We start from the raw sequence: 27464 nt of genomic DNA, 5'->3' as shown, positions 1-27464 counted from the left end.
CAGCCACCGGCATGACCCTCCAACCCCGGGATGGGGGGCAGGGGGTGCTGCCTCCAGCTGAGCTGTCAGCCTCTGGGGCTGCTTAGGGCTGGGGTGGGAATAGATGAGTGGTGGAGTGGGGTGGGAGGAGGGTAGGGAGCCTCGACCTGTTGCCTGCTCCACGACTGCTGACGACGAGTGTGCTTTCTGGGCCTCGAATGGTTTATGTGACCTTGTTGATCAAATGTGTCTCCAAATTGCCTTTTTCTCATCAATTCTTGTAGAGTCTGCCTTGGCTTGTTCTGTCTCTGGTTCTTCCATGCTAGACTAGACTGTAAAAAAAAAAAAAAAAAAAGTGAAATATTGTCTCTCTTAAAACCTTTGTAAACAGTCATGAAATCGCCTGTAGAAGGACACTAGAGGGATTTTGTTTCTCCCGAAGCCTAGGGCCAGAGCCTTCAGCCTCTGTCTAACTTGGTTGCATGTTTTTACTTCAGCTGCGAGTCAAGGGGCTATTTGTTCATATCTCAAATTCTTAAAGTGGAAAAACCGATTCCTGCAGTTATGTCTTTACTACGGACTTTTTTTGCTAGAGGAAACTGAATTTTTCTTGGAAAAAAATGCTAAGTAGGGTGCTTTTTAAAATTGTATAAATACAGGAACTGTATAGAAACAACAACAGTGTGAACTATTGCCCATGGCAGGGTCAGGTCAAGACAAAAAAAAAAAAAAAAACAAAAAACCTGCAAAACACTGATCTGGGAAAAAAGCATAAAGAAGAAAATCTGATACTCGGGGAGATGAGACGGGCTGAATACCCTCAGAAGTGTTGCTCTCCTGTGTCGGCAGCTCCAAGATCGGGTGCTGAAGGAGGCTGTGGGCTGGGGAGATGCCGTGTTTTGCCGGAGGTGTCGGCGACCACCGGGGTGGCAGCGGAGAAGACTCCCCTCTGGCGTGCAGTTGATGATCCTGCCCCTGACCTGCGCCTGCTACTGCAGCTCCTGCCAGAGCTCTGTTCGCTGGAACCGCCTCTGTTGTCTTGGCTCCAGATGATGGGGAGGCTGTCTTGCGAGGGGAAAAAAATAAATAATTAATTGCAGAGCCCTAGGGACATCCTCTTGGATTCCTACTGAAATTGTTGTGTCTCATTGAGGTGGTGGGAAACAAAGCTTAAGAAAATCCTCTTTGTTCTCCCTCGCTTTTTTTTTTTTTCCTGAAGATCGACATATGAAAAGTATTTTGATACCAGAAGGAAAATAGGAAAGCATGTGATTCTGCACTCAATTTATATATATATGGGACTGATTTTTTTGTCAATATGTTAGGGATTAAATCGGGGCTCTCCAGAGCTGAATGCACAAGATATTTAAAAGGCAGGTTGAAGACCTTGGATCACAGAAGCTTGTACCCTCTCTGGATTAGATAGAAGGTGATGTGCAGTGGGTTGTTACTGAAATAGGGTTGCATGGTCACCTGTGTGCCATTTACGTGTTCTTCCCTGCCTGTTGTGTTGGAATCTGAAAATTATAGCTGAAGTCCTGCTTTTCTATTTGCTCTTCCCCTCAAAGTATCTTTACGGCTTGGCATCGCCGGCGCTGACTGGGCGAGGAGGCGTGATCCTGCTCTGCGTGCTGGAGGTACCACGTAACACATGGCCAGAAACTGCTACTGCCAGAAATAGCGGCTACAAGGGATGCCGTAGAGAGCGGAGATAAGTGTTTCTGTTTCTACAAGAGCATCCCATCTCTGATGTACCCATTAGCTTCCAACGGGAACCAGAGACTGGAGCACTTCAGGTTACCATAGTCATAGCGATGTGTGCGTCTCTTCCTAAATTTGGTCAGGTTTTGGGTTTTTTAATGTTTGTATTCGTCTTTGCCCCAGCGATGTCGCTAGGGTATGTGGTACTGTCCTAGCCCGGCCACAGAAGCCCATGGTCCCAGGACCTCTGCTCGATGGGCTGCCCCCAAAGTAAAAGGGAGAGGGATGGCTGAGCAGCTTCTCCCACCGTTTCCAGTGCTACAAAGCAGAAGAGTGTCTTGCTCTGCTTTCACCAACAGCCGGACTGACCTTGCTGCCTCTGACTCTGCCCTGCCGGGGAGGACGGCGATGGTGGACGAGGTATGTCCCCGTTTTTCTGGGAGAGCTCAGCAGAGCCCCTCCCGGCGGGTGAAACTGCTGGGCCGGCACTGAAGTTCTCAGTGTGGCCAGAACAGCACTAACCAAGTGGAAACTTGAGTTCAAGCTACCCATCCCTGTAATTGGCATTCATCGGGTGTGAAGCTGCACTTCAGCTGGGTCGCTTGCTCAACAACGTCTGAGAGATCATAAATCCCGGGTCCTTGTTTACGCTGCCATCGCAATCTTGTGTTCCTTCCTGCTAATCAGGCGGGAAGGGTCTGTGGAGCCTTGTTTGGGTTTTGGAGCAGGGCTGTGGTTTTGAGATTCCAGGATGCTGAGTCTGGTCCCAGGGACAGGCTTGGATGCTCTCCTGCCTTGGAGCCCTGCAGCAGGATGCTAACGAGCAGGCTGATGCTCCAGCCCGTCGTTGTTTTCCTTGGGTTAAACCAGTGTTTGCCTTCACTGTAACTGCTGAGCAGCTGCAGTGGTATATACATATCTATATTCCACTATAAATCCTCTAGTTAAACATTTCTTTGATCCAGCATAGAACAAGGTGCTTGTCTCCATCTGGTCACAGAAATAAAGGAAGTGAGTTCCAAAGCAATATTGCAATTAAACTTTTTTCTTCCTGAATTCTGCACAAAATGTTTTGCCTCCAAGAACAGGCCGTGAGGACTTTATCTTAGGGAATACACTGGGTGTTTGTAGGTATTATGTAAAGTTATCTTCTTACGATTGGTATTGTGCAGACAAGCAGGGAGAAGGCTGGCCCCTGCTTTTAGGAACTGTTTCTGAGATAGCAACACTTTGAAGGAGGTCAATAGAGAACAAATGGTTTTTACCATTTACAAATGCGTTCATGTTTCTCAGTGCTCCTGGAAGTAATAAGCAAGTTTCTGAATCCTCACTGAGGCAGAATTCACCTTTCCATAAGGAGAGAGGGGAGACATTAAGGCCACTTATTCAAAATATTTTCATTAATGTCTGACCTAAACTTTAGCCTGTTCCTTCTGCACTGTTTGGCAGAGGTTGGGACTAAGCCTTCCTTGGGGACACGGATGGGAGGTTCCAGTGCAATCCTGCCCTGCTGCTGCCCACCCCTTTGCAACGTCCTTGTTGATCTCATTTCCAGCTGGGCTCTTGCCACTGTTTTATATAAACCAAATGCTCAAGCAAAAAGGCAGCATAGTCAGACTTCTTGTTCAAAACTTGAAAAACTTGCATTGCATCTGCCCAGCTAAGAATCTCCTGGAAGTTACTGCAGCTCTCCTGGATGGCCAGTTATGGCAGCGCCCAGCCTACTTCAGTTAGATCCGCTGCTAATGGCAAGACCCTTTATCCCTCCCTCCCCGCCTCTTCTTTCTCTAAGAGGTATATGCCATTTCTCCGAGTTATATTGTGTTCTTTTGGTTGGTCCCTTTGCTCCCTGTCCTCTAAAGGTCTGTATAAAGAGATCTTGGAGAGCCATGAAATGGAGTAAGATTCTGCCCTGTACCAATGCCCTTGAAAGCCCCTGTTGTGCAAGAGCTTTGACAACCGGGACTGGTCAATAATTCACTTCAGCAATTAAGGCTTTGTGCATTGGGTTGATATCAGCTTGGCACATGGCAAGTTACTGCACTTGCACGTGTAACACTCATAGCTAATATTCCTGATCAGCGTGTGGACCTCGGGTTTAATCCATCTTGTACTTTGTGGTGTTATTGCTCCAGCTACAGATCTTCCCTTCCTTCCTGCAAAGTTGCTCCGTGCCTTCTATCTGGTGTGCCTTACTGAGTCTTGGCTTTTTATAGAATCCATAGATGTATTTTTTTATTTTTTATTTTTAATTTGGAAGGATGAGAGTTTTTTTTTAATACTAATTCATAAAGCATTAAACTCGGCAGCAGCAACAGATTGAGAGTATAAGAAATCTGCAGTCAAAGCAAAGACTGGCTTCACAGCATAGGGATCAGGCTGCTACTAGTAGCTGCTTTTTTATGGGCTGGAAAATGTCAGACAGGTTACTCATTAACAGTGTAATGAGCTGCATGGTAAAGACTGCACTCTAGGGACCTGAAGGCTATGGGTGACAACTTGGAGTGTATGTGTGAGTGTAACCCAGCTCCACCTCACCTTCCCATACATCAGAAGAGAGTGCCATGGTCATGGAAGCCCCTGACGTGAGCCTCTCCAGCCTCTACAGAAGGTTTTCTGTTGGGGTCTGAGACACGAGGAGCAGTTGGGGGGAACCTAACAAACACAGGCACCAGCTAAATACCAGGAAAATCTTCAGCGTCCCTTGAGAGGAGATTCTGGACTAGTTCAACACAGCTGAGTTTGTAGGCCCACTTGTACAACACCATGAGCCGTGTACCAAAATCTTCTCCCTCCAGCACCTGGCAGGATGTCCAGGTGAGATACCGGTGACTCCTTAGAGGTGCTCTTGGGCTTGGTTGAGCATGTGGGCTGCTGCCCGGGTTGGGCTGTGACTCTACCAGATTTGCCTTGGGTCCCCAGCACTGAAACCCTTCTGGTGGTGGGAGGTGACCTGCAGGTGAGCTGTGTGGGGCTCAAGAGCCACCCAGTGGCAGTCTCCCATGGCCTCCCCGCTGGCCATGGCAGCGGACTGGTCTGGATGGTGGTCAACACTTGGCTGAATGTCTATTTGCTGGTCGGAGCAGGCTGTGACTGCGATGGTATAACCTCTTCCTGCACACAAGTGGAAGATACTAAGCACTCCCTGGCCTCTGGATCTGCATAATTGCCAGTCTTGCTACAGTCCACGCATTTATTTTTCGAGCCACATCCTTTTTGCTGTTGTAATCTCATTTTGAAGATTACACCAATTTTATTAGTAATCTAATAGGCTGCTTCTGTAGACAAGTCACTGGTGGCGCTTCGCGTTGGAGATAGCTCTTGTTTGCTGTTGACTTTTTAAACCAAAATGAGGTACAGTGCTTGGCTTTGGTAACAGTATTTATGTTTTAGTATTTGCAAAGTGAGTCTTCTCAGAGGAAAAGTCTGGCTTGAGTAGCTGAAAACTTTGCAGAGCTGTTGCTGCTGCTCAGGCTGCAGAGTATTTCATTGATAGAACGTGAAAAAGCTTATGATGGACTTGTAGGAAAATATGAACCTCTTGTGAACAGACCTGTACTCCTGCCACCTGCGGTGTGGTACAGTCTGCAGTTAAGATTGTACTAAGGTCTTTCCACGTGCAGAAAAAAGAAAGCTTTAAGAGACACTAAACCCCAAAGAACTACATTCCTATTAAATTGCAGCTTTTGCAAATTATTCTGTAGCTTATTCCATGAGGAGGCAGTCCACACGAATGCTTTGTATTTCTCAATTGCAAATGTGTCTAAACTGGATGCTGCCAGAAGATGGATCAGAATAGCTTGCTGTCCAGAAATCTCGGGCAAACGGTCACTCGTGTTCCGCAATAGTGCAGTTCTAGTGTAAAGCACTATTAAGTCACTGAGTAGTGACTTAAGGTGGGTAGTTGTCTAGAGTATCATCTCCAGGTAAACAGAGGATTGCCTAAGCCATGTCAAGGACTAGCCTGGGTGATGGACAGACAGAGCGGCTGAGGTGAAAGATGGAAAAGTATGTTTGTGCCTGCAAGATCCTCCTACCAGACCTAGTGCCACCCTCTGTCCAGCAGACTGGTCTGTGGTGTGGCCGAGCTGGTCTTACTGGGGTGCCGTGCAAGGGTGGTCCCTCCTTCCCTGTGCTGATGTCCCTTTGGCCCTGCAGCGAGCTGGGATGGGAGACCAAAGTGCTGAGGAAGAGGAGGAGAGGGACAGGGACAGGGTGGCAGCCTGCAGTGATCTTTGCCCTACTTGGGCGCAGTTTTTCTGTGTGTCCGGGTCAGCTTCTGTCTTCATCAGCTTTTACTGCATGCTGTTGTGATCACCCAAAGAAAAGTGTTTTCTCTGGGGCGTGATGGGTGCAAGGTGCAGCCATGATAGGTCAGGCGGCCTCTGGTTTGGCTCAAAGACACACAGCAGAAAGGCTGGGGAGGCGCCTCGGAGCTGGTGGTGCCCTGCTCAGGGCTGAGACCTCTCTGTGGGACCCCGAGGGAATCGGAGCGATTCTGGCGCTGGTTCTGCCCTGGGAAGCCCAGCAGATCCATCAGCTGCTTTTCCAGTGAAAGTGCAGGAAGGGTTCCCAGGTCACCTTTAGTTTCTCTCTCCCTTTACAAAAACACCCCACCCAACCCTAGACTCCCTGTTGCCCGTGATCTCAAGGGAATAACTTGTTCATTTTTTTTTTTCTGCGTATCCCCTCTCCACACCCACCTATTGTGTCTTTCGAATTTAATAAAGTGGGTGACTCAGTACTAAATATAAAGCCTGCTTCCGGCATCATCTGCCGGTGGCTCATTTCCTGGAGCTGACATCAGTGGAGCCTCCGATGTCCTTATGAAATAACGAGAGATGCTTTGCAGGGTGCTCTGGGCATAGTTGCTGGCTCCGTTGGTGGCTGCGTGGCTCCTTGCTCGAAGGTGTGAATAACGAGTCAGTTAATTACTAAGCTGAGTGCTGTTGGAGCACAGGGTAAATTGGGTGGGTCCTCAGATCTGTTTTACAGCGCGAAATCATACTTTAGTTTGCAAGCGTTTTTTAAATAAAGGCTAACTTTGAGTCCTGACTGCACATGCAAGTTTTTTATTAAATAAATATGAGCTTGACTAATGTCTTGCTTTCTTCCCGATGACAGGCTTGCTGAGAGAGCAGCTCAGGAAGCTTTTAGGGGGGAAATCTAGCAAAGACGCATCTTTTTTTCTTTAAAAAGACTGATGAATTGAGGAGTTAAGGTCAAATGCCTGCTCCTCAGTTGTCAAATCCTTCCATAGCTGTTTACATTGATGGAATGTATTCTGCAGTTGGTCACAACTGAAGGTGAAGGCAAGAGGCACATAAAACCTCAATTTGTATTAAAAAGCACAGAGGAGAGTGTTTCTATCCATCTGTGCACAATTTCATTAAAATCCTTATCTTTAAAATAGAATGTGGACAGAACTAGAGGAGGGGACCATGGTAAATGGTCATTGATCCCAGTCTGAAATGGGATGGTGGCTGGCCACTCAGCTTTGCTCTCTAGAAACTGGATCATCAAGTGTGGTGTTTTCTTTCTGATGGAGTTATTGAGGTTACCTGGTTTCTCTTCCAGCTAGGTACTGTTTTGGCTCTGCCACCTTCTCAGGAGCCAGGCAGGAGCTAGAGGTGCCTATAGGCAAAACTGCTCCCAAAAATCACTAGGGCTGGTGCAAGCATGCCCATGGACTTGTGCATCACCATTGGTTCCTTTAGATGTCTTGTACAGCTTCCAATATTCATAGAATCATAGAAGGATTTGGGTTGGAAAAGGACCCTGAAGATCATCTCATTCTGCCCTGGCCACCAGACCAGGTTGCTCAAAGCCCTGTCCAACCTGGCCTTGAACCCCTCCAGGGATGGGGCAGCCACAGCTTCTCTGGGCAACCTGGGCCAGGGTCTCAGCACCCTCACAGCAACGAATTTCTTCCCCAGATCTCATCTAAATCTCCCCTCTTTGAGTTTAGAACCATTTCCCCTCATCCTATCACATGGCATCTCTTGGCATTGCTAACCAGGGGTGGAAAAGCTGGCTTCTGGAGTGGGTAGGAAATCCAATGTCCAGGAGCAGTGGCAGTCCTCTCCTGGGTGGTGGGGGGGCTGCACAGCCTACTGTAGACGAAGCTGATGAAGCTGGACTGGATGTGCTCCCTTCCTCCCCCAGAGCTTTGCCAGAGGATCTGTTCTTGAGGGCTGGTGGTGAGAGAACAGGGAAAAGGTGACTCCTGGATTTACCCCTCTGCTCCCTCGTCACCTGGGAGGCAATGGCTGCTGCTCCCACAGCCCTCGTTGGGTAACCCCTGGAGGGCAAATACGCATTAGTGGCCTCCCAGTGAAACTTGGCAGCTGGAGCTGGGGAGGAGATGTGTCCTTGCGCAACGACATGCTGGAGGGAGCCACCAGTCCTCCTTGTTTGTAAACCTTGGTCCTGATGTTCCACGCAGGGGAGGGATGTGTCACCTGAGCAGAGTAACTTCTGAGCACCTCGGGCATCTTTTGCTTCCCTAAAAGGCTTCCTTAAAGAGGGAGGAAGAGGAAAATACACTGGTATGCTGGTTTGACCATAAAACTTCCTATTTTGGAAGAGCGTGGGGAGCGGTGTGTGAGGAAGCGGGCTGGGAGTGCCGGGGAGCTGCGCGGCCGCTGCCTGCCCATCACCGCACCCCGGCGCGGGGCATGACGTGGGGATGAGTGGTGCTGGCAGTGCCGGGGAGCTATTTCAGGCTTGGGTGTAATTGCAGGTTGGACCGACAGGACTGGATTTGGAGTACTGGGAGGGAGAGCAGAGCGCTCTGAAAGCTGTACAAGGCATCTAATGAAACTGGCTGTCACTGATCCTTTGCAAACGAGGACGGTGATGTGTTTGACACGTACTGTACCTGTATCGGTTAAACCTCTGTGCTGAGCGAGGACAGCGGGTAGCAACGCACTTTCCCTTCCCGGCAGAGGGAACGGTAATAGCTGTGACCCCTGTAGGATGCGTTTACACTTAACCTGAAAAAAAGAAAAGTGTTCAAGTGGAGGTTTGAAGACCCGGGGGCTTTTGAAGGCTGGTGGCTGTTAGGTGTCTGCGTCTGCAGCGTGAATCTGCCACCTGCACACCTGCAGGTCCTGCTTTTCTATCTTGGGAGACGCAGAGGAGGTTTTTCTTTTCCCTCCCCAAAGCAGACGTTGCCGTTGGCAGAAGTCACAGCCTATTTTGGGAGCCGGGCTCTGGCACGCTCTCCCCGGGACCCGCCAAGCCCCAAAGCCTCAGGATGCAACCTTCCAGGATGAATTTATACTTGTACTGTGCAATGTGCTCACTCACGCAGGGAAAAGCGGAGGGACTAAACTTCCTGAAATCAGTTTCTTCAGTTTTGTTGCGTGTTTGCCCTGATCCCTTGTGGGCTGGATGCAGTGGCTGGTTTGGACTGGAGCAGCGGCTGGGTCAGTCGGAGAGGAGTCAGAATTGCTGTCCCCTAAACCCCCTCCCGTGCGCAGGCAACCTGGCCTCGGTGGGAGTGCAAAAGTGTTTTTCAAGCCAACTTCTTTCCTTTTAAGTTGCAGCTGCAGTTCTGGGCATAAAACCCTCTACTTTGGTTTCCATTATATTTACCATCCTGAGGAAGCTGGCAGGTTGCGGCTTTGGGGCTGGGTTGTTTTGGGGTGTTTTTTTATACCTCTTTTGAAACTTTACAGCTGGAAGCTAAATTTTCAGGTGAAAGAAACGGGACCAGGCGATGACTCACTTTCCTGGCTGATGTCATTTTTAAAAGAAACAAAAAAACCCCAATGACCCTATTGGTCAAGTATTTTTAATTTTTAGAACAGTCACGGGTTCTTCAAATTCTTCACTAGTTCAAGTATTGTGTTTATTAGCTAGTGACATCCTTTCCTTTTAGCTATGGGAGGGCTCAAACATTATGGACTTAACAGGAATAGAAATTTCTGAAAGACGTGATTATTTTTTGGAAATTCCACTTAACCTTTTTGGGGATTGATTCTGCTCCTGTGCATTGCATCAGCAACAGCATAGTACATGATGTTTCTGTTGCTTGAGCCTTCCCGGTTGGTAGCAGATGTCTGTATGTGTTTCCTCTAGAGCAGACAGGGATTAATTGCTGAGGTAATGCGATATATTACAATATGGACCAGCTCTGAACTCCGTATTTACCAGCCATTCAGACCACTTTTTTTTTTTTTTTTTTTTTTGTGGGTGTGGGGGGACTGTGGGGTGAAATAGCCCACAGCACCTTCCTTCAGTGCAGACTGAGGCTGAATAGGTCTGGATCCTCATCGCTCTGTTTTTGAGCTTCTGGTGGTTTTAAAGACATCCGTAAAATAAGTACATAAAACAAAATACAAGCTCCATGTCGCTGTTTGGCTGGACAAACTGAGTGATAACAATGCAAAATGCATTTAATTTAAAATATTAAAGGTAAAAGTTGTTTGGGTTTAGGTTGTTTGGTTTTGGTGGTTTTGTTTGTTTGTTTGTTTCGGGGTGTTTTTTTTTTAATAATAATAAAAGAAGTTTGCTTACCTAAAGGCTTTAGATCTTACTGCTTCCTGTTCCCAAGTGCCAAGCAATAAAAGAACAAAAGCTAGTTGTTGGGGGAGATCCATGCGAGCGTCCCTGTCCCTTAGCTTTTCTAACGCATCCTTTTGCGATATGGCCGCATCCCGGGAAGCGACCTCCCCTCGCTGGGCGGGGATGCGGGGCGGGATGTGGGGGACCGGGCGCCGACGGGGCAGCGGAGGAGGAGGAGGAGAAGAAGTAAGGGAGGAGAGGAGGAGGAAGAGGAGAAGAGGTAAGGGTTTCTCCTGCTGCTTGCTCCGCTGGCTGCTGCTGGGGTTCTGGCTGGCTGAGGGGACGCGAGCTCATGCCAGAGATTGCCCTGCAACGACTTGTCTCGCTTTTATTTTCTCTGCAAAATGTCTAGGGTTTCCTAACGCTGTAGTAGATGAAGGAAAATTGCTCTAGGCAGAACGAAAAGGTGAATCTCAGGTTTTAATGTGTATTAAATTTGGAATTTATCCCTGCGCCTGACCAAGCAGCACACGCAAACAGAGTGGCAGTGAGTGCTGCAACTGCCTTTGCATCTCCGAGTATTTCATTTTCCAAGGGAGGACGGAGGGTGTGCCTCCCAGAAGTCTCAGTCTTGGGCATGCCTTCCCCATCTCCATCTGCAGCAGGCTTTTAAAAAGCAGAACTGCTTAAACTTGCGTGTTAGAAGCGTTAAATATTTAAACGTTTGCCTTGCAGAAAGCATGAGGAGCTCTGAGTACTTTTGGGAAGTGGCCGTAGGCTGGTGACTGTGGTGGCTACCTAACTTTTGGGGTGTTTTGCCTGGAGGGGCTGGGCTCCGAGTGCTGCTCTGCTGTTCCAGTGGGAATGTGGCACCACAGCTGGGTAGGAGTTTGTTTCCAAACGGAGGAGTGAATCTTGCTTGCTGTGTTTTCCAGGGAAGGCTGGCTATGCTTGGTGCTGGAAGCTGGCATAGACCTTCTCCAAATGCTTCAGCAGTCGCTACTGGCTAAAACACTTGTATACCAAATACTTTTAAGTATTGGACTTAAATTTTGTGCTGAAGAAGTTAGACTGAACACGTCTGAAAATCTGTGAAACACATCTAGTGTAGGTTCTTGATGTCCTGATTTTGTTTATATTGAATGTGTTGCTCTGAGGTTTTGCTTGAGTTGTATTTTACTCTCACCCTGCATTTATTCTGCGAAACATCTGGCTGTAAAGAGTGATTTCCGCAGCTGGAGGACTCCCACACCCTCCTGACGTGCAGAGTGGCGATGAGAGTGCCTGCTGTCTGCAGTGCACACCTCTGTGACATCTGGCCCTGGGGTCTCAGGCACCGGTGGAGCTGCTAAACCGAGGGAGGAGCAGGAGGCAAAGCAGCTTGAAGGGACCCAAGGAGAAGTTAGTGCTTGGCTCCAGGAGGGCTGGATGCATCTTGGAGATCCTGCCTGGCCTGGCCACCTGCTAATTAGGGTGCATTTTGCGGAGATTATTAATGCTTGTCCAAAATCCCAGAGTCGCGGAGTAGAGGTTGCCTGATCCTGGACTGGCGACTGCTGCCTCTTGCTCCCTTATCGCTCCTCCCAGGAGTGGGTTAAATCATAGAGCAGTGTGGGGAAGACCCTGCTGTCACCGTGAATGTGATTTCACTCTCATGGCAGGCTCCTGGGAGGCAAAGACAGCAGCTTCCTGCTCTTCTAGCACTTTTGCATTAATCTTTGAGATTAGTGTTCCTGCTTTTGTTAAGAGTAGATAGGATCTGTACCATCTTCTCTAGAGAAAATAGGTGTTGAATTTACAGGGTTTTTTTTCTACTTTGAAAAGCCGCTAGGACAGCTATGCAGCAACACTGATTTATTACAGTGTTGTGTTGCTTTCTTGCTCTAAATCAAATTATTTTGACTTTGTTCTCTTTTTCCCAAGTGCTTTCTAAACAAGATTGCAGGTACCGGGGGAATGATGGAAAAAGGTTTTTCTTCTTTTATCAGTAGCTCTTTCTAGTAAGAGATCAGTAACTGAAACTCCTGGTTTTTAAGAGACTTTTGAAACATAATTCAATGCTTAGAGTATGGTTTGTAGTTTCTAGTGCTTTGTTTCTTATTGAAGAAAACATTCACTGATACACTTCTCTGAATGTTCGTCACCAGCACTCACTGGGCTGCTGGGGTTTCAGCCCTGGCCGTGCCATTTCAGGACAGCTCTGTTTATCTTCAAACTGATAAAACAGTCTGCAAAATCACTGGACTGCAACTGCACCTTCTAAAGGGTTGCACGAAACCCACCCTCCCAAAATTAATTGCTGAAACTCCCCATTGTCCTGCTCGCCAGGGATTAGCACCATCACACTGGCTGTTTGGCTTGCAGGAGCTTGTTTGCTGGTGTTGAATAAGCAGTGAGTGTGCTGTGATTTAATTTCGGGATGGGGCTGACTCCCCCGCCCAGGCGGGAGGGAAGTTTAACAGACTGAGTAAGGCTTCATGCTTGATCGTGACATATTGAATGTCGGTGGTTTTACCCACCCAGCAAAGAGGTGGTACCTGGGAGCGGAGGCTGGAGGTTCTTGGGGTTGAGACGGGTCTGGGCTGCGTGGCCTCGGCTCCCGTCAGCCTTTGAAGGGCTTTACCCAGCTGCTGGGTCCAGGGCACAGGCTGAGCTCTGCGGCTCACCCCCGTAAGGAACCGGGCTCCTTTTGGGCTGAATATTTGGAAACGGAGAGACACACACTTACAGCATGTTGAGGCTAACCTGCAGGTCTCAGCAAGCAGGTCCCTGCTGCTTCTGGGGAAGGAAATGAGCACTGATTCAGCCTTGTGATCCTCATCCCTGCTCGCTTGTGCAGGCGGGGAGCCTGTTGGCTTTTCCGTCGCTTTCAGGGTCCCATCATAAAATGAGGGATGCCTTATGCCAAGTTTTGAGATGGGCAGCAAGAGGTGGGTCCTTTCTTGAAGTCTAAAGTCTCTAAATTCTCTGCTATGAATTTATGGTTAAGATACAGAAGAAGTAGAAGGAAGTGTTTCATGCTGCTCTTTATTTGGGGGACTACGCGAGAATAAGAATTACTATCAATATAAGAATTTTCTGAGAGGCTAGCATGATTTTTCTGCCCCTCAGCCAGGAATTTAAATTGAGCCTTCTGAGTCTCAGTCCATTAGCTAACATCTGACCCCCACCTCCCCTCTCTTTTACCTCCTTGCACTTTGGTTTACATTATCTCTGAAAGTTACTTGCTTTTGCAAGTTCCAGGCAAGATGAGTATTCAGCAATTCCTTTTCTGAGAGGGCTTGAAAGGATCACCTGTTTCATGTTGTACTAATTAGTTAATGGGGAATATTGCTGTTCTCTTTCCACCAATGTCAACAAACTATTGAAATTCAAAAGTGAGTTAAACCAATCTAGCGGGTTATGATCTCAAATGTGCTCTAATCTTGGAGCAGCTGCTTTGCTGAAACCAGAGGTGTGCCAAAACGCAATGCTTAGGAGAAGTTTTTGGCAAAGAGGCTTTTCAGGACTGATTCACTGGTGCCTTGAGCAGCCTTTTATCTGGTTTCTGCTGTGCCCTGCAGATGATAAGTAGTCCATAGATGGAGCAGCGAGGCCAGGACGCTGTAGCTGTGAGTGCAGCGTGATGGGTATGTGGGAGTGCAGCCTCCTTCAAAGCCAGCACTGCCCCTGCTTTGACCCTCCAGCCAGGCCACTTGGACCTGGTCTTCCATACCAGGAGCCTTCAGAGGCTGCAGAAAGCTTTCTGTGCTGCTTCCTTCCCAGTTCGGAGTCCTAAACCAGTTTAATGTTTCTGTCGGTTCAGCCTCCTCGTAGTAAAGGCTGGGTTGTGAGAGTCAGCAAGCACCCATCTACTCTGCTCTGGGATTGCACATCACCCCTCAGCGAGCGTTAGAGGCGGCTCTGGCTCACAGTCCTTCAGGGCTGGATGGGGATGTGTTGGGACTGCACTGAGCACTGGGGAAGGTTTTTCTTCCCCTCCCACGTGCAGCTGGAGTGGAGGCATGTGTGTCACTGACTTCTGGTCCCCTCCAGCCTTTGGGCGATTGGGTATCACGTGGCTAAACATCCTCAGCTGATCACTGGCTGTCTGTTTTCTGTATCTGCGAGACACAGGGAGTTGTGTACTCAAATCCCTGCAAATTTCTGTGTCATATCCCCAGCTTTCGGTACTCTGGCTGCTGACCTGAAGGACATGGCTTTCCTGGGCTTGTAGCAAGGGTCTGGTTGCTGTTTGATGCCGTGAGCGGGTTTGATGCTCGTTTGGGGTTTTCTGTGGGTACCGGCTACAACTTGGTTCTGGGTCAGGGCTGAATGTGCTGACCATTATCTGGGCCTGGCTGCTCCCCAAAAAGCCTCCTTGGCTGTACAGGGGAGTCAGAGGCATGTGAATTGGCTGATGGGTCAGCAGTTGTTTTAATAAGGATTTAGGATGATCTAAGCTAGTGAATCTGGTTCTGTCTTGAAGGGAGAGAAAGCACTTTGACCAGCATGCAAAAAGTGAAGGCTCAGGTTCTCCAGGCCATCCATGAGTGTTGGGGCAGTGGCTAAAGCCTAAGCAGAAGGCACAAGAACACTGGTTTGCTGTGGCTGTTCCCGTACCGTTGGAGTGACCCTCCCTGCCTCTGTGCAGCCCAGATCCCTGCTGGGCATCTACCCAAATGCTGCTTGGAAAAATCTCTGGCATCATTCTACCCGGGTTTAGCTAGGAGAAATTGGGGTTTTTAACCTGGACCTGCTGGAGGAAAGTGCATGGATGTCCCAGGGATATGCCTCCAAATCCGGAGAAAGCCACTGGCAAGTCGAGCACAGTGACTAACTCCAGTGTAAGTCTCTGCTCCTGATGGATTTGACAGATTTTTTCCCCCGCAGCAGTGGTGAGTTGTGTAACGACAGGAGCAAAGTCTTTCAGTCTGCTCCCAGGTAAAAATGGGTATAGTAGGGAACCTGGGTCTCCCAGCATGGCAATTTCAGGGTTTTGAAAGAACGTAAAGTAAAATCCACTAATGGGACTTTTGCTGATTAAGAGATGCTTCAAAACCAGCAGCTGGAGGTAATCTCTGTATGGGCCTAGGAAGAAGTGAGCAGTACGGTGCCTGTGCAGCGGGAATCACTGTCTGCAGTCCTGTGTCCTCCCTGCGATGCAGCAAGAGGCTGGTGGGGTCTGCAGCTGGCATGGGGGAGTCGGAGTGTGTGTGTGTGCTCTGTGGGTACTGGGTCTGCTGTGGGTAAAGGAAGCTGGAGAACTGGGAGGTGGGAGGCAGTCAATTGGAACAGCCACACAAGCTTAAAGAAATTCAGTATTAAAATGGAATTTGTGTGTAGTTGGTCCTTGGCCTGTTGTTTGGTGCTGTGTGTGGCTGAGGAAAGCTGGATGACTAATGAAATAAAGCTGGGTTTGGGTGATTGCTTTGCAGGTGTTACAGCCCAGTACTGTTCAATAGTTAAAGCGTTGCAGACCTTGAGAGCAGAGCTGTAGCTTCATCTGTGTTGAGCCCGATGTGCCTGGGGCTGGGAAATCTTGCTTGAAGGGAAGAGCCACAGAAGAGAGATGCAGCTGCTTGGCCAAGTCTGGCACTGCAAAGAAATACCTGCCCAAAGCCTCACACCCTCCTTTCCTCCCGAGGCAGGGGAAACGGCTGAGTCGATAGGAACACCTCCGTGATCGTGCAAAGAGCAGCGGCAGAGTCATTTCTGGGGGACGGTGGTTTGTAGCAGCGTCACGGTGTTGGTAAGGTGTTAGGCACCGCAGTCTCTGCAGATGGGCAGCATCTTCTAATCACTGCTCCCATCAGAATGATGCCTATCACCATGTGGGAAGACGAACGTGTGGCCAAGGTCTGGTTTCAGCCTGTGCCTCTGACCAGTGACTGTCTGGAAGGTAATTGCCAAATAAAAGTTTATGTGCTTCCAGCAGCCTGGTGTTTGCTAATAACCACATAGAACGAGTGGGTGCTGTCTTGGAGGAATTTGATGAAGCACACAAACTGATTATGAGCAGGAGAGGATGGAGTGCATGATAGGTTTTCATTTACAGGCCATAAATCCCTAAACTTCCTTGTCTCCCCCCAAGGTGGCGGTAAGTATTTATCTTGGAGGACTTGCCAGACCTCAAGTTACCACTTCCTCCTGTTGCTGTCAAGTTTGAAGATGTTGTCTGTAAAACCCCAAAGGCTTTGCTTGGACTGAACCAGAAAAAAGAGGCAGCAGAGGTGCTGGCTGTGCCTGATGATGGGGTGGGGGGGTATGCATGCCCTCTCCTGCCCGCAAGCCTTTCCAAACGCAGGAGAGCCTGGGGATGGCCATGGAGGAGGGCTCCTGTGGCATCAGGAGACTCTGCATCATCCTCTGCAGCATCCTGGTCACCCAGGGAGGGATGTGAAGATAACTTAGGCTGTCAGCCCTCACCCGTGGCTCAGTTCCCTCCCAGCTGTGCCCTGAGTGGAATGGCTGCCCTGGGCTGGCCCAGCAGCTCCACAGCAGGCATGGCCGGGAGGAGACCGGCACGATGCTGCCAGCCCTGTGGAGGGGGGTCTGTGTGGTGATGGGGGACAGGCCCTCGCAGCAGAGGGCTGGAGAGGACTTTTTGGTGACCAAGATACACACAACTTGCAAAAGGAGCCGGGGGTGTGGGGTGGAATGGCGGGGAGGCAAGCAGGGAGGGGCGGATGGCAACCTTGTTCTCTGGTGCGGCTGGTGGCAGGGCCTAGCCCCAACTGCAAAACGGGGAGGAAGAGGAGGATGGGGTGAGCCACAGGAAGCCCGGGGCTGGATCTGAGCTCGGCTGAGTCACCAGGATTCCCTCCAAATGAGCCCAGCGGCTGCGTCACTGGTCCCTGCCCTGGGGCGAGCTCCAGGGCTCTGGCACTTGCCCCGGGCTGTGGGACACCGGGAGCCCGGTTTTCCGGCTCCTTATTCCAAAATCAAGACTGATAACGTTAGTGGTCAGAGACGTGTGGGTTTTGAGGTGTTTTTTAATTAGCTAATGCTGACTGACTTGCCTTCTTGTGTCTGGAGCCTCTGTCATGAAAAAGCAGCAAAAGCACGGGTTCCTCAGGGAAGGGGAGCGGGCTCGGGGTGCGTCACTGCCCCGGACGAGGCCTGCCCGGCGCCTCTTCTTTGGTTTGCTTTTTTTAAATCGAATGGAAAAAGGACATATTAATACCTTTTTGTTGACAGTTTAATGTGTCTCTGTGTTTGCCCGTTTGAGTAAACAAACGGGTGCTGTGAATCAGTCGGTTGTGGCGATATTAAAGCAGGGCGGGTCGGGGAGGGACGGCCCGGCTCGGTGCTCAAATGAACGCGGAGTTGCCATTTGGATCCGCAGCAAATTCCAGCTCTGTTTCTGTTGGAAGTGTTCGAGTGGCTGTCAGGAAATATTTGGTTGCCATGTGCTTTCAAAATCAAATTAATCCTCCAGCTTTCAAGGAGATGTGCAAACGCCTGGGTGCTCCTTTCCTCTGCCCCCCCCCCCCCCCCATTTCCTACCAGTCCTCTCCGCAGGACACAGCTCCCAGGGCAGGCCTTCTTGGGCAAGAGTCTTGGAGAACTTTTTCTCTGGGCTTGAGGGTTTTAAAGTTGCTGTCTGAGCAGTTATTCCACCCAAATGTCCTGGTTAGGTTCTGGCTCGTGTGCTGGAAGTGCTGAGGGTGGTGGCATCCCTCCGGTGATGGTCCCCGCCACAGTGGCCTGTCCCCAGGTGGCTCACAGCTGTTAAAACATGGGCTGGGGCAGCTTTATTTGACCTGCCCGTATTGCAGCTCTCCCTGGAGAGCAAATAAACTAACCCCTGTTCAGTGACTGCAGCGTGTTTAGAAGCTATAAAAACCTGTTTGCACAGAAACTTTATACAGCCCCTCTCTGGGAAGGGAGTCGGTACTGGAAAACCCGGGATGTGCTCACAGCAGCTCTGATGGGCAGCATGAAGCCACGTCTTCAGGGGACGGAGACAAGCTACACCTCTGCCAGCTGTGCTCTCCCATGGAGCTGCTCTTGGACTCCATCATCTGAAAGGTCCCGTGCAACCCAGACAGCTCTGTGATTCTCTCAGAGCAATTGAAAATTATTCAGCTCTACTGAGTGTAACTGCCGGTAGCTTCTGCTTCATATAATCGAGTTCTCTACCCTCAATTTGTTTGCTTGTGTTTCAGGTTTTGAAAAAAATAGGACTTCACCTTTTATTGTTTATTCAGACTTGCTTAGAGAAAAAGCAAAAATCTCTGTGGCTGGCTGCATCAGCTATGCATATTTTTGCTGAGCTGTGGAATGAGGTGAGTGTCAATAAAAAGCAGCTCAAAACCTCTTTCTTCCAGGGATATTACTGACAGTGTAGAGAGTCTTGAATCATGTCAGGCGTCCCTCATGACGTTAGCATGCGGAATGGATACAGCCCCGTTCCCCTCATGGGGCTCAACACGTATTTGTCAGGCAAACATACCTCGTGGCACAGGTGCATGCAGTTAATGTGTCATCTGTGTTTGATTTCACCTGAAACACGTATTTAAAAGCTGGGCAGACGTGGAGCTGAGGGACGTGGCTTAGTGGTGGTTTTGTCAGTGTCAAGTTGATGGTTGGACCCGATGATCTCAAAGGTCCCTTCCAACCCGGATGATTCTGTGATTCTTGGGCATCTGTGTGCTATGGAGCTGCCTTTGGTTTTCTTCTCCAGGGTGCGGGATGAGGGCAGGAGCCAAAGGGATCTGGAGCAGCAGCTGCTTCCTTATGCATGGTTATGTGTGCGTTGAGCGATGGGCCATCTGTCACCAGGGTGTAAAACTGGGGTGGGATCCCTTACCTCGCTTCTGTCTCCTCCTTTCCCCTCATTCTCTCTCCCTCCCTCTGGAACGGGTCTGTAAATGCGAGTTTGTCCCTGGCTGTCACTGCGTGCCCTGGCAGTGGCTTTGCTGGGTTGGGAGCGAGTGTGTCGTGCCGTGGGGAGGTGTGAGCGGCGTGGGGCTGCTGCCCGTGGGCGGCCAGCGAGCCAGCCGATGGACCAGCCCCGTGCCAGCGCCCTAAAAGGGCTTTTTGTGTCCCTGAAGACAAAGCCTCTTGTTGAAAAACGCAACTGAATGAAAAACACAATTCTGAATGCCCTAGATTCAGCTATTACAAGCAAACAAACAAAAAACCCACACACAACAAAAAACTGAAAGGCTCCCCTGCCCCCCTGGCCCGGCGTGCCAGTGCTGGTGTAATACCTCTCCACTGCAAAAAAACTCTGTAAAATGGCTTTGGGAGCTTAGCAGTCCCTGTCAACTTGTGACTTGGTGGCCCGCTAACCTTTTCCTATGCTGTGGTGTTATATCATAACATCCTTTCCGCTTCCCGGGCAGCTATAACAAGATCAGGTGTCTGCTTTTTCTCTGTTGGTTCAAATGCTCCCTCCCTCCTCTCAAGCAGAGAAATGGAGAAGTTAGAAGCGATATGAAAGCCTGTTTTATAGACTTACTTACGGAGCTGAACAGCATAAGGGCTGGAAGGGAATTTTTTTTTTTTTTTAAGTGAAGACCCACACAAACAACTGCAGGGCATATCCAGAGTGTGATATTCTCTGATAAATAGAATACCAGACAGAGCAGCTTTTTTAAAAGCTCTCGGCTTATGGTGCCATTTGCTGCTTGTTCTGGTGTTAAAGATGTTAGTCAGCAGCAAATTAAATTCCAATAAAGTGGTTAGATAATGATGCTTTTGGAAATCCTTTTTTAAGGGAAATCCTCATGGTTTGAAAATGAATTGGTGCAAATGAGGATTAGGAAGAAGGCAGGACTTGTGAAGGAGGGTTGGCTGAGCTGTCAGTCCCATAGCTGGTGCCGCCCGCCTGCCTGCGCAGCCAAAGCTGGCTCTGGTCCCGATTGCCTTCCCAGGTATTTCTGCCAGTTGGGAAATCCACCTACCTTAGCGTGCACCAAGCCTGCTCAGAGCTGACTTTCTTGCTGAGCGACTCCTTTATCCCGACTCCTTTATCCCCTGGGAACAGCAGCAGGGTTTTGGTGGCACCGGTGTGGCTGCCGGGAAGGGGCAGTCCCGGACTGGGCATCCCGCATGACAGGCAGCACACAGCGCTCCTGCATCTTCCCAGGATCTGCATGGTAGCCTTTCCTTGGTCAACTAGCCTAACTTGTAAGTTTTTCATGCTGTTTCACAGATTACTGTGGTGCTTTTTTTTTTTTTTTTTTCATTTCTCTCCCCTCTGTCAGTCTGATGCTGCTTTGCTGCAGTTCCTCCCCCCGCCCCGTTCTTGCTGTACGAGCCCAGTGATGAAGTGGGCTGTCTTGTCGGTGGTGGCTTTTATTGACTGTTAAACATCTTGTCGTGCCTGCTGGCAGCTCTGCAGATGCTGGGAGGTGGGGTCTGATGTTCTTTCCCTTGTTTCTCTGCTGTGATGCAACTTCTCGTGGAGTTTCTGTGCTGCTGGCACCGGCCTGCACTGCTTCCCCAGGCTGCCACACCTCCCCATCGCTCTGTCTCCAACCTCCTTGCCCTTTCCAGGCTGAGTCAAGTGTTACAGAAAATGAATATTTACAGCTACAGGCAAACTTGTGTTCTTAAGAAAACAAGTGCCTGTGAAGGCAGCTGGAGCCCCAGACAAAAGAGGCTTTTTTTGGGGGCTGATCAGAGCACAGGCATTTGTGAACGGAGCCTCTCCTCGCAGCGAGCCAGCCCGGTCGGGATCCCGCCTGGGCACCCGGATTCCCCCTCATCCCTCTGCTTACAGAGGAGGCGGCAGCTGTGTCTGTTCCCATAGGCAGAGGAGGAACCTTTTATTTCTCAACTTACAGCGACTGTAGCTCACAAAGTGGGAGCTGGAAAATCTTGGGATGCAAATCTCATTTGAAGTTGCTCTGAGCCCGTCCAGATCCCTGCGGTTACAGACCCTAAGCCAGAGCCAGTGTGCGTGTGAGACTGTGCTTATCGGAGCCTGCCTTTTTGTTGGGATTCCCTGTTTGCAATGTTCCACCAGATTGCCCTGTTTGCAATGTTCCATCGGTCCGTGATCTCTCTCGGTCATATTGGCCAAAGTGCCAACAGGGCATCTCATGCTGCTGTCACGACTGTGGTGGGAAGGGGATGTGGGCAGGTCGCTGGCCTTTTTCCGTCCTTTTTCCATCCTCCTCTCCAGGCTGGCTCGGAGGCACCTCATCAATGCTTGGAAAGGAGGATTACAGCAGATGGGTGTAGGAACTGCATGCGTTATCCTCTCTGTTTCTTAAACACCAAGCGGATCTGATGCCAGAGGAGTTTCTGCGTGCTCGGGTTGAGCGTGGCAGACGCCGGGGGTGTTCCTGCTGTGCCGTGCTCGGGAGGGTGGAGAGGGCAGTGGCAGTACCAACAGCCTCTTGCTTCCATGGTTTTGTGAGAGACTGACTCGAAGGAAATAGGCAGCTGCTTACTCAAACAGTTTTCTTGTAGAAAAGCAGACTATTTCCTTTTTGCAAACAATATCAGGTATACTACTTTGTGCAGAAGACCTTTTCCAGGTACTGTTCAGAACCTTTTTTATTTGGGTTTGGTAGCTGCGTGCTCTCGGGGTACAGACAGGCAGGCAGAGCGTTTGGTATCTCTTGCGTTAATATTTTAACTCTGGATTCTGATTTTGTTCAAAGTTGTGAAAAATCCCTGGAGATGTGAGCTTTTCTGACCTACAGAACCCACTGGTAGCAGGTACCTTAATGTTTGTAGAACAGCATAACCCATAAAATAAATGCGCAGAGCTAAATATTAACAAGGATAATGGGATTTTTGACTTGTTAAGGAGTGCGTTTCCCACCTTCTGAGTGTCACATATCTGTTTTCTTAGTGGAAAGGTAAACGTGGCTTCAAGAACTGTAGTGACCTTGGTACTAATTGTTGCTACACTGCTGTTCAAAACTGCACGTTGCAGCCTGGTTTCACATGGTGTCCTTTTTCTCTCTTTAGGTACTCCCTAAATTCATGAGATGGCCAACACCATGCAAATCTCCAAAGATGAGCTGGAGGAACTCAAGGAGGCCTTTGCCAAAGTTGGTAAGTCATAGTGAGGAGGGCACCTTGCTCCTGTCTGCTGTAGGTTTGAAATGGGTGTATTCCACCCCTGTGAGCAGTGGTGCCTGCAGGATGTGGGCAGTCTGCTGCTCTCATGGTCTTCTCCATGCCAAGGAGGCCTGTAGCAGCCTCATTGCTTCTGATTTGTCTCTTCTAGCCAACGAGCACAAAGGAAGGGATATGGGCAGTCTGGCTGTTGGTGAGCATTGAATTGTTCTGGTTGGAAGAGACCTTTAAGATCGAGTCCAGCCGTTAACCCAGCACTGCCAAGTTACTGCTAAACTATGTCCCCCAGCACCACATCTACACGTCCTTTAAATACCTCTGGGGCCGGTGAGTCCACCGCTTCCCTGGGCAACCTGTTTCAATGTTTGACAACCCTTTCAGGGAATAATTTTTTCTGAATATCTAAATGTAAATCTCCCCTGGTGCAACCTGAGGCCGTTTCCTCTTGTCCTATTGCCTGTTCCTTGGGAGAAGAGACCGACCCCCCCCCGCTGGCTACACCCTCCTTTCAGGGAGTTGTAGAAAGCGAGGTCATCTCCTATCAGCCTCCTGTTCTCCAGGCTGAACATCCCCAGCTCCCTCAGCCGCTCCTCACAGGACTTGTGCTCCAGACACACTGGCAGACAGCCTTGCCCTGTTGCCCCAGAGTGGGCTTTATGGTTCCTGATGGTGGAATAAATATCCAAAAAGGTCTTTCATTCCTTTGACCCAGGCAGCACTTGAGGGCTTGCATCCTTCTGGGTTCTGATGATGCTGGGTTTGGCAGATGGGCTGAGCTGTTCACGGAGGTGCTGCGTTTCTGGTTTGTGCAGGTGCATTTGACTTGCTGGGTTTGGTGAGCTCGCAGGCAAAACCTAATCGGTGTCTGTATACCTGGCCATTATGGAGCAACTTGGGGTGCTAATAGAATGCTTTGTGGCTGCCGTGCATATGCATTGCCCTCTGGTGGCTCTGTTTCTTCTCTGGTCCTTGCCTCCCTACCAGCCTGCGATGCTCAAGGGGATGCACAGCCCAAGCCGCTCCCCCACCCTTTTCCCCATGCTGGCATTGCAGAAGCCTCTGGCAGGCTGCTTTGGGAAGCCAAAATGGGCAGAAAACTGACATCATGGAGAAAATATGTTTTCTGCTGGTGTAGTTTCCTGACACAGCTTACTGGTGGGTGAGAGAATGGCTGGGGAGGGGTGGGCCGGGAGCTGGACCACAGTGGTGCAGGCAGGGCAGCGTACGTGGCAGGGAGCCACAGCCGGGGCTGGCACCGGCTGGGAATGAGTTGCACAAGTGCTTTGGTTCCCTAACTGGGCATCGGCGTTGCTTGAGCACTGGTTATAAATACGAATTGGAAGTTGCCTTGCAGCTGTGTTGGCTAAACTGCCCTCCAGAGCAGGGTGGCTCTTGGAGCTCTCACTTGCTCTCAGTTTGCAATTGGCAGAGAGAAATATGAATTTCAAAGATAACTGATTCCCATGGAGCAGTATTCTCTGTTGGGACTTAAAGCAACTTGTGTTTTCAGCAGTTCCCTCTCCTGTCTTCCTCTTCCCAAGACTTTTCCAGCAGGAGGAAGCGAGCTGCTGCAGAGGGAGATGGGTGACCATCCATGCTTCTTGCTTGTCTCTGAGTGCAAGCCTTAAAAAGGCTGGGATGCAGGCAGCCCATTCTGCCCTTGGATAAACTTCAAATGATTAACCTGGCTGGAATGTCGTGGCTTTTTGTCATTAGTGTGGTGGGAAGTTATCGGGCTTAGGTTGGCTGGCTGCCTTTGCACTGGAGACACAGAGAAACCCGTGTCAAAACCCGGTTTGTTTTAGGAAACCGGCTCACCCTGCTCAGGAGGTGCAAACCTGTTTGGTTTTTAAATGATACTTCAGTTTTGACACTGCTTTTATTATTGAGAAATGTGATAATTAGCCTGCACATACCCACAAGTGAGATGGGATCTGCTAGTCCTTTTCAGGTGCCTTTTGTTTTGTGTGCTTTAGGCATGGTACAGCCTGAAGCATTGCTGCGGGACAAGCCTGTCAGGAGTGTCTTTATTGCTCTCATGCTTTTTATTCTTGCCTAAAGGAGCCATATTTGCCCTGGGATATAGAACTGGTCGCTAATAGGGTGACTGACTTTCACTGGGAACTTCTAATGCCATCTCTAGTGAATGTGAAGAAAAGTTGGACCAAGGCTTCCATTTAAAATGAAGCCTTTCTTTCATCTCTCAGCAACCTGGAAGACTTGGGACACAGCTGAGAAGCTTGGTTATAGCAAAGCTCCACTGGTTGGCTTCTAGAATGTTGTAAAGCAGATGTGGGGAGGAGGAAGTGTCTCATGGGGTGGTTTCTGCCCAGCAAGATGTGCCCTGCTCCAGTATGTGCCTGCATGGGCTTCCTGGAGACCTGCTCTGACTCTGGCATGGGGCAAGGTGCTGCTCTGGATGTATAGGTTGAGGGGACTTTAAAGGTGTGTGTTTGACCAGCTTTTCTGTATGCAGCTGGACCGGATGGAGACATCTGGTGATGCTGGAAGGCAGTGAGGTGTGTTACTACATACTCTGTCACCACTTGCCTTCCGTGTTGCTTGAAGGTATCCCCTCTCTCCCATGCAGCTGGTCTCTGACAGCCAGCAGAAGGCAAGAGGCCCCCAGACTCCCTACCGCTTACCAGCAGCGGTCCTCGGGGAGAAACCAGGGTTTAAGGTTAGCACGACAGTCAGCTAGAGCTCAGACAGGCTGTAGCAGACTACTCCAGGTATTTGTACTGGAAGTAGTCCACGTGGTCAACAGCAGTGGGGGGGGTAAAAAAGCATTTTAACCTCTCACAAAAGCAATTAGGTGTGGCATAAGAACTGTCTAGGCTTTGACTGACCTGCAGGTTAGTGGGAGAAGAGCAGGTTGCTCCAAATCTCAGCTCATCACTGAATTCGTTCTGTGGAACAGGTATGTACTTGGCCAAATAGTGACATTTCATAGGGGAGGCATGGCCCAACAAACTTGCTTTGTTTATTTGTCTTCCTTCTCCATGCTTCTGATAGCAGAGATAAGGATCTTTTCTGGAAACACGAAGTACTGAAAAATGGTAACCCAGCTGAACACTGTGTTCGCTGCTGCAAGGTGCTAGAACAATGCTCTGAAATGTTCGCTTACGGCAAACAGGGATCTGCGATCCAGCTAGAGTGTGTCCTGCTGAGCATTTATCCTTAAAAGGAAACGTGTGGGTTACTTTCCCCTCTCGCATCCTGTTATTTAAGCTATTTTAAGTGCTTGTCTGGAGGAAGCTGAGCCAGAGCTTGAAGCAGCTTTTGGGTTGTTTGTGGTGGCTTTGCTGCGCCACCTGCACCCGGGAGGAGACGGTGCCGCACATCCCTGCAGTGACCTTCTGGGCTTTGCTGTGCTGGCGCCCATGCATCTTTCAGTGGAAATAGGAAACTTCAGACGTGCTGCAGTTTCCTTTCCATCGGGCAGTTTATAATGAATCCAGGCTGTAGTTTGTCTGTTAAAGCAATTTCGCTTTCTTCCATTAGTAATTCTGGGCCATACGCCGAGGGATTTCATTTGGGATAGCTTCTATTTTGACAGCCTCTTCAGCTGCTGAATACCCTTTCAGATTTTGTTAGAGAGGGACTTCAGACCACCTTCCGTCTGAAGGCCGGCCCTGATGCACGATATCCAGCAAGGCACCATATGGTGGGTCTGCAGAAATGCTGGAAGTCATTATGCTGCTGCTGCAAAGGTGCCTGCTTTTCATTTTCTAGCGCTCCTGCTTTGTACATTAGACCGTGGTGCCAGAGGGGAACAGAGACAGCAGGAAGGGAAGCAGCTGCCCTGTGGGATGGGGTCTCGGGCCTATTTGCCGTGTTTACAGGGTAAAGGCTTTTTTGACGTGTTCAGAGAAGAGTGAGTCCGTATTCCACCACATAGTCAATCACTGCTTAAGGTTACTCGACTCTGCTACCAAGCCAAAAGCGCGGGCTCGCGCATCCACCAGGCTTTAGTACTTAAATCTGCCCTTCTGTGCCCAAGAAGCTAAGACTTGAAAGGAGAGTATCTTTTCTGCAAAACCAGTAACTTGGTGTGGGGTCTTGCAGTTGAACCAATAGACCAGCCTTGCTCGTAAATCCCACTCCCAAAGCGTCTGGGATGTAGATGCCCTTTTAATCTATGAAGTAAATCAGTGATTAATTTTTTTCCCAGGGTACTATGGAAGACTAACTTACAGGTGGGTGTTTGGGATGTCGTTAAGAGTTGGAAGAAGTTAGATCCTGAGACCCAGGGGTTTTGAGGGAGTTAAGGTGCATTACTCCACAGCGTGTCCCCTTCATGCTTGGTGCTGTGCTGACTCTGAGCCCAGTGCGGGTGCTGGGAGCCACCGGTAGGCAGCAGCTCTGGATGGGCAGCATCTTTCCTGGTGCCGCATGCACTTCCTGTTAGTGCATGTTTCAGATGGCTCATTGTGCTGCAGAGCTGCTAATTTTTTTTTTTTTTTTTTTTTTTTTTTTTCAGTGAGCAGAGGTAAATCTTCTTTAAACTAGGCACACTTGGAGGACTGGGAAGCTGCTGCTTTTCAGGGGTGAATGAAACCCTCAAAATGGGCCGGTGTTGACCCAGACTGTAGGAAATTCCTGATACCTGCCCTGCAGCCAGATTTGGTGCTTTCAGGTGGAGACCGAGGTCTGCTGAGCAAGTGTGGATGGACCAGCCAATGGCCTGGGCTCACTCCTCTGTAGCATTTCAATCAGTGCTTTTAAACTATAGTTTCTGTTCTGCAAGCAGACCAATAGAAAAGCAAGGCGGGGGAATTAATTCCTTGAACTAGGACTTCATATGTAGAACTGAGCTCTAAACAGGTTTAAGCACCCTTTTACCTGTGCATCTCTCCAGTCTATTAGAGATGGGGGCTTTGGAACTGGGTTCACTGCTGTCTCACCCAACTGGCTTCTGCTTCATGAAATACCATATATTGTGCTTTTCCCGTTCACTTCTGAATAGGATCAGACATGGGACATGCAAGCCTGGTCCAGAAACACTTCTGAATGCTTAAGGTAGACATGTCAAGAGGAAAACCTTTACCAAATCAAAATCACACCCATGGTCCTGTCAAGGATACAGTGTGTATTTTGAAGTCTTACAGTTCTCTGTCCTTTGTCTACTAACATTTGGATAGATGTAAAACTTAGTTTTTTAGGTGGTGGAGTGATTGGAAGAAGTGATGAACGGGAGTCTCTGGATTTCCCTGCTTAATTTGGCAGCATAGCAAAGGTTTGTG

General features: G+C 49.4%; 1 protein-coding gene across 3 annotated transcripts in view; it reads left to right on the top strand.

Moving 5' to 3' along the window:
* PLS3 (plastin 3) overlaps window positions 1-27464 on the top strand; it is a 53859-nt gene that overhangs the window by 8749 nt on the left and 17646 nt on the right. For all 3 annotated transcript variants that reach the window (XM_074148309.1, XM_074148307.1, XM_074148308.1), the window contains exon 2: window positions 22108-22194. In XM_074148309.1, the coding sequence (XP_074004410.1) occupies window positions 22128-22194 (67 nt within the window). In that variant the 5' untranslated portion in view covers window positions 22108-22127. The remainder of the gene's footprint in view (window positions 1-22107; window positions 22195-27464) is intronic.

Source organism: Numenius arquata, chromosome 5 (assembly GCF_964106895.1).
Source record: "Numenius arquata chromosome 5, bNumArq3.hap1.1, whole genome shotgun sequence".
NCBI classification, from domain to species: domain Eukaryota; kingdom Metazoa; phylum Chordata; class Aves; order Charadriiformes; family Scolopacidae; genus Numenius; species Numenius arquata.
Note: the sequence above shows the minus strand (reverse complement) of the source record. Positions and strands in the feature narration are given on the sequence as shown.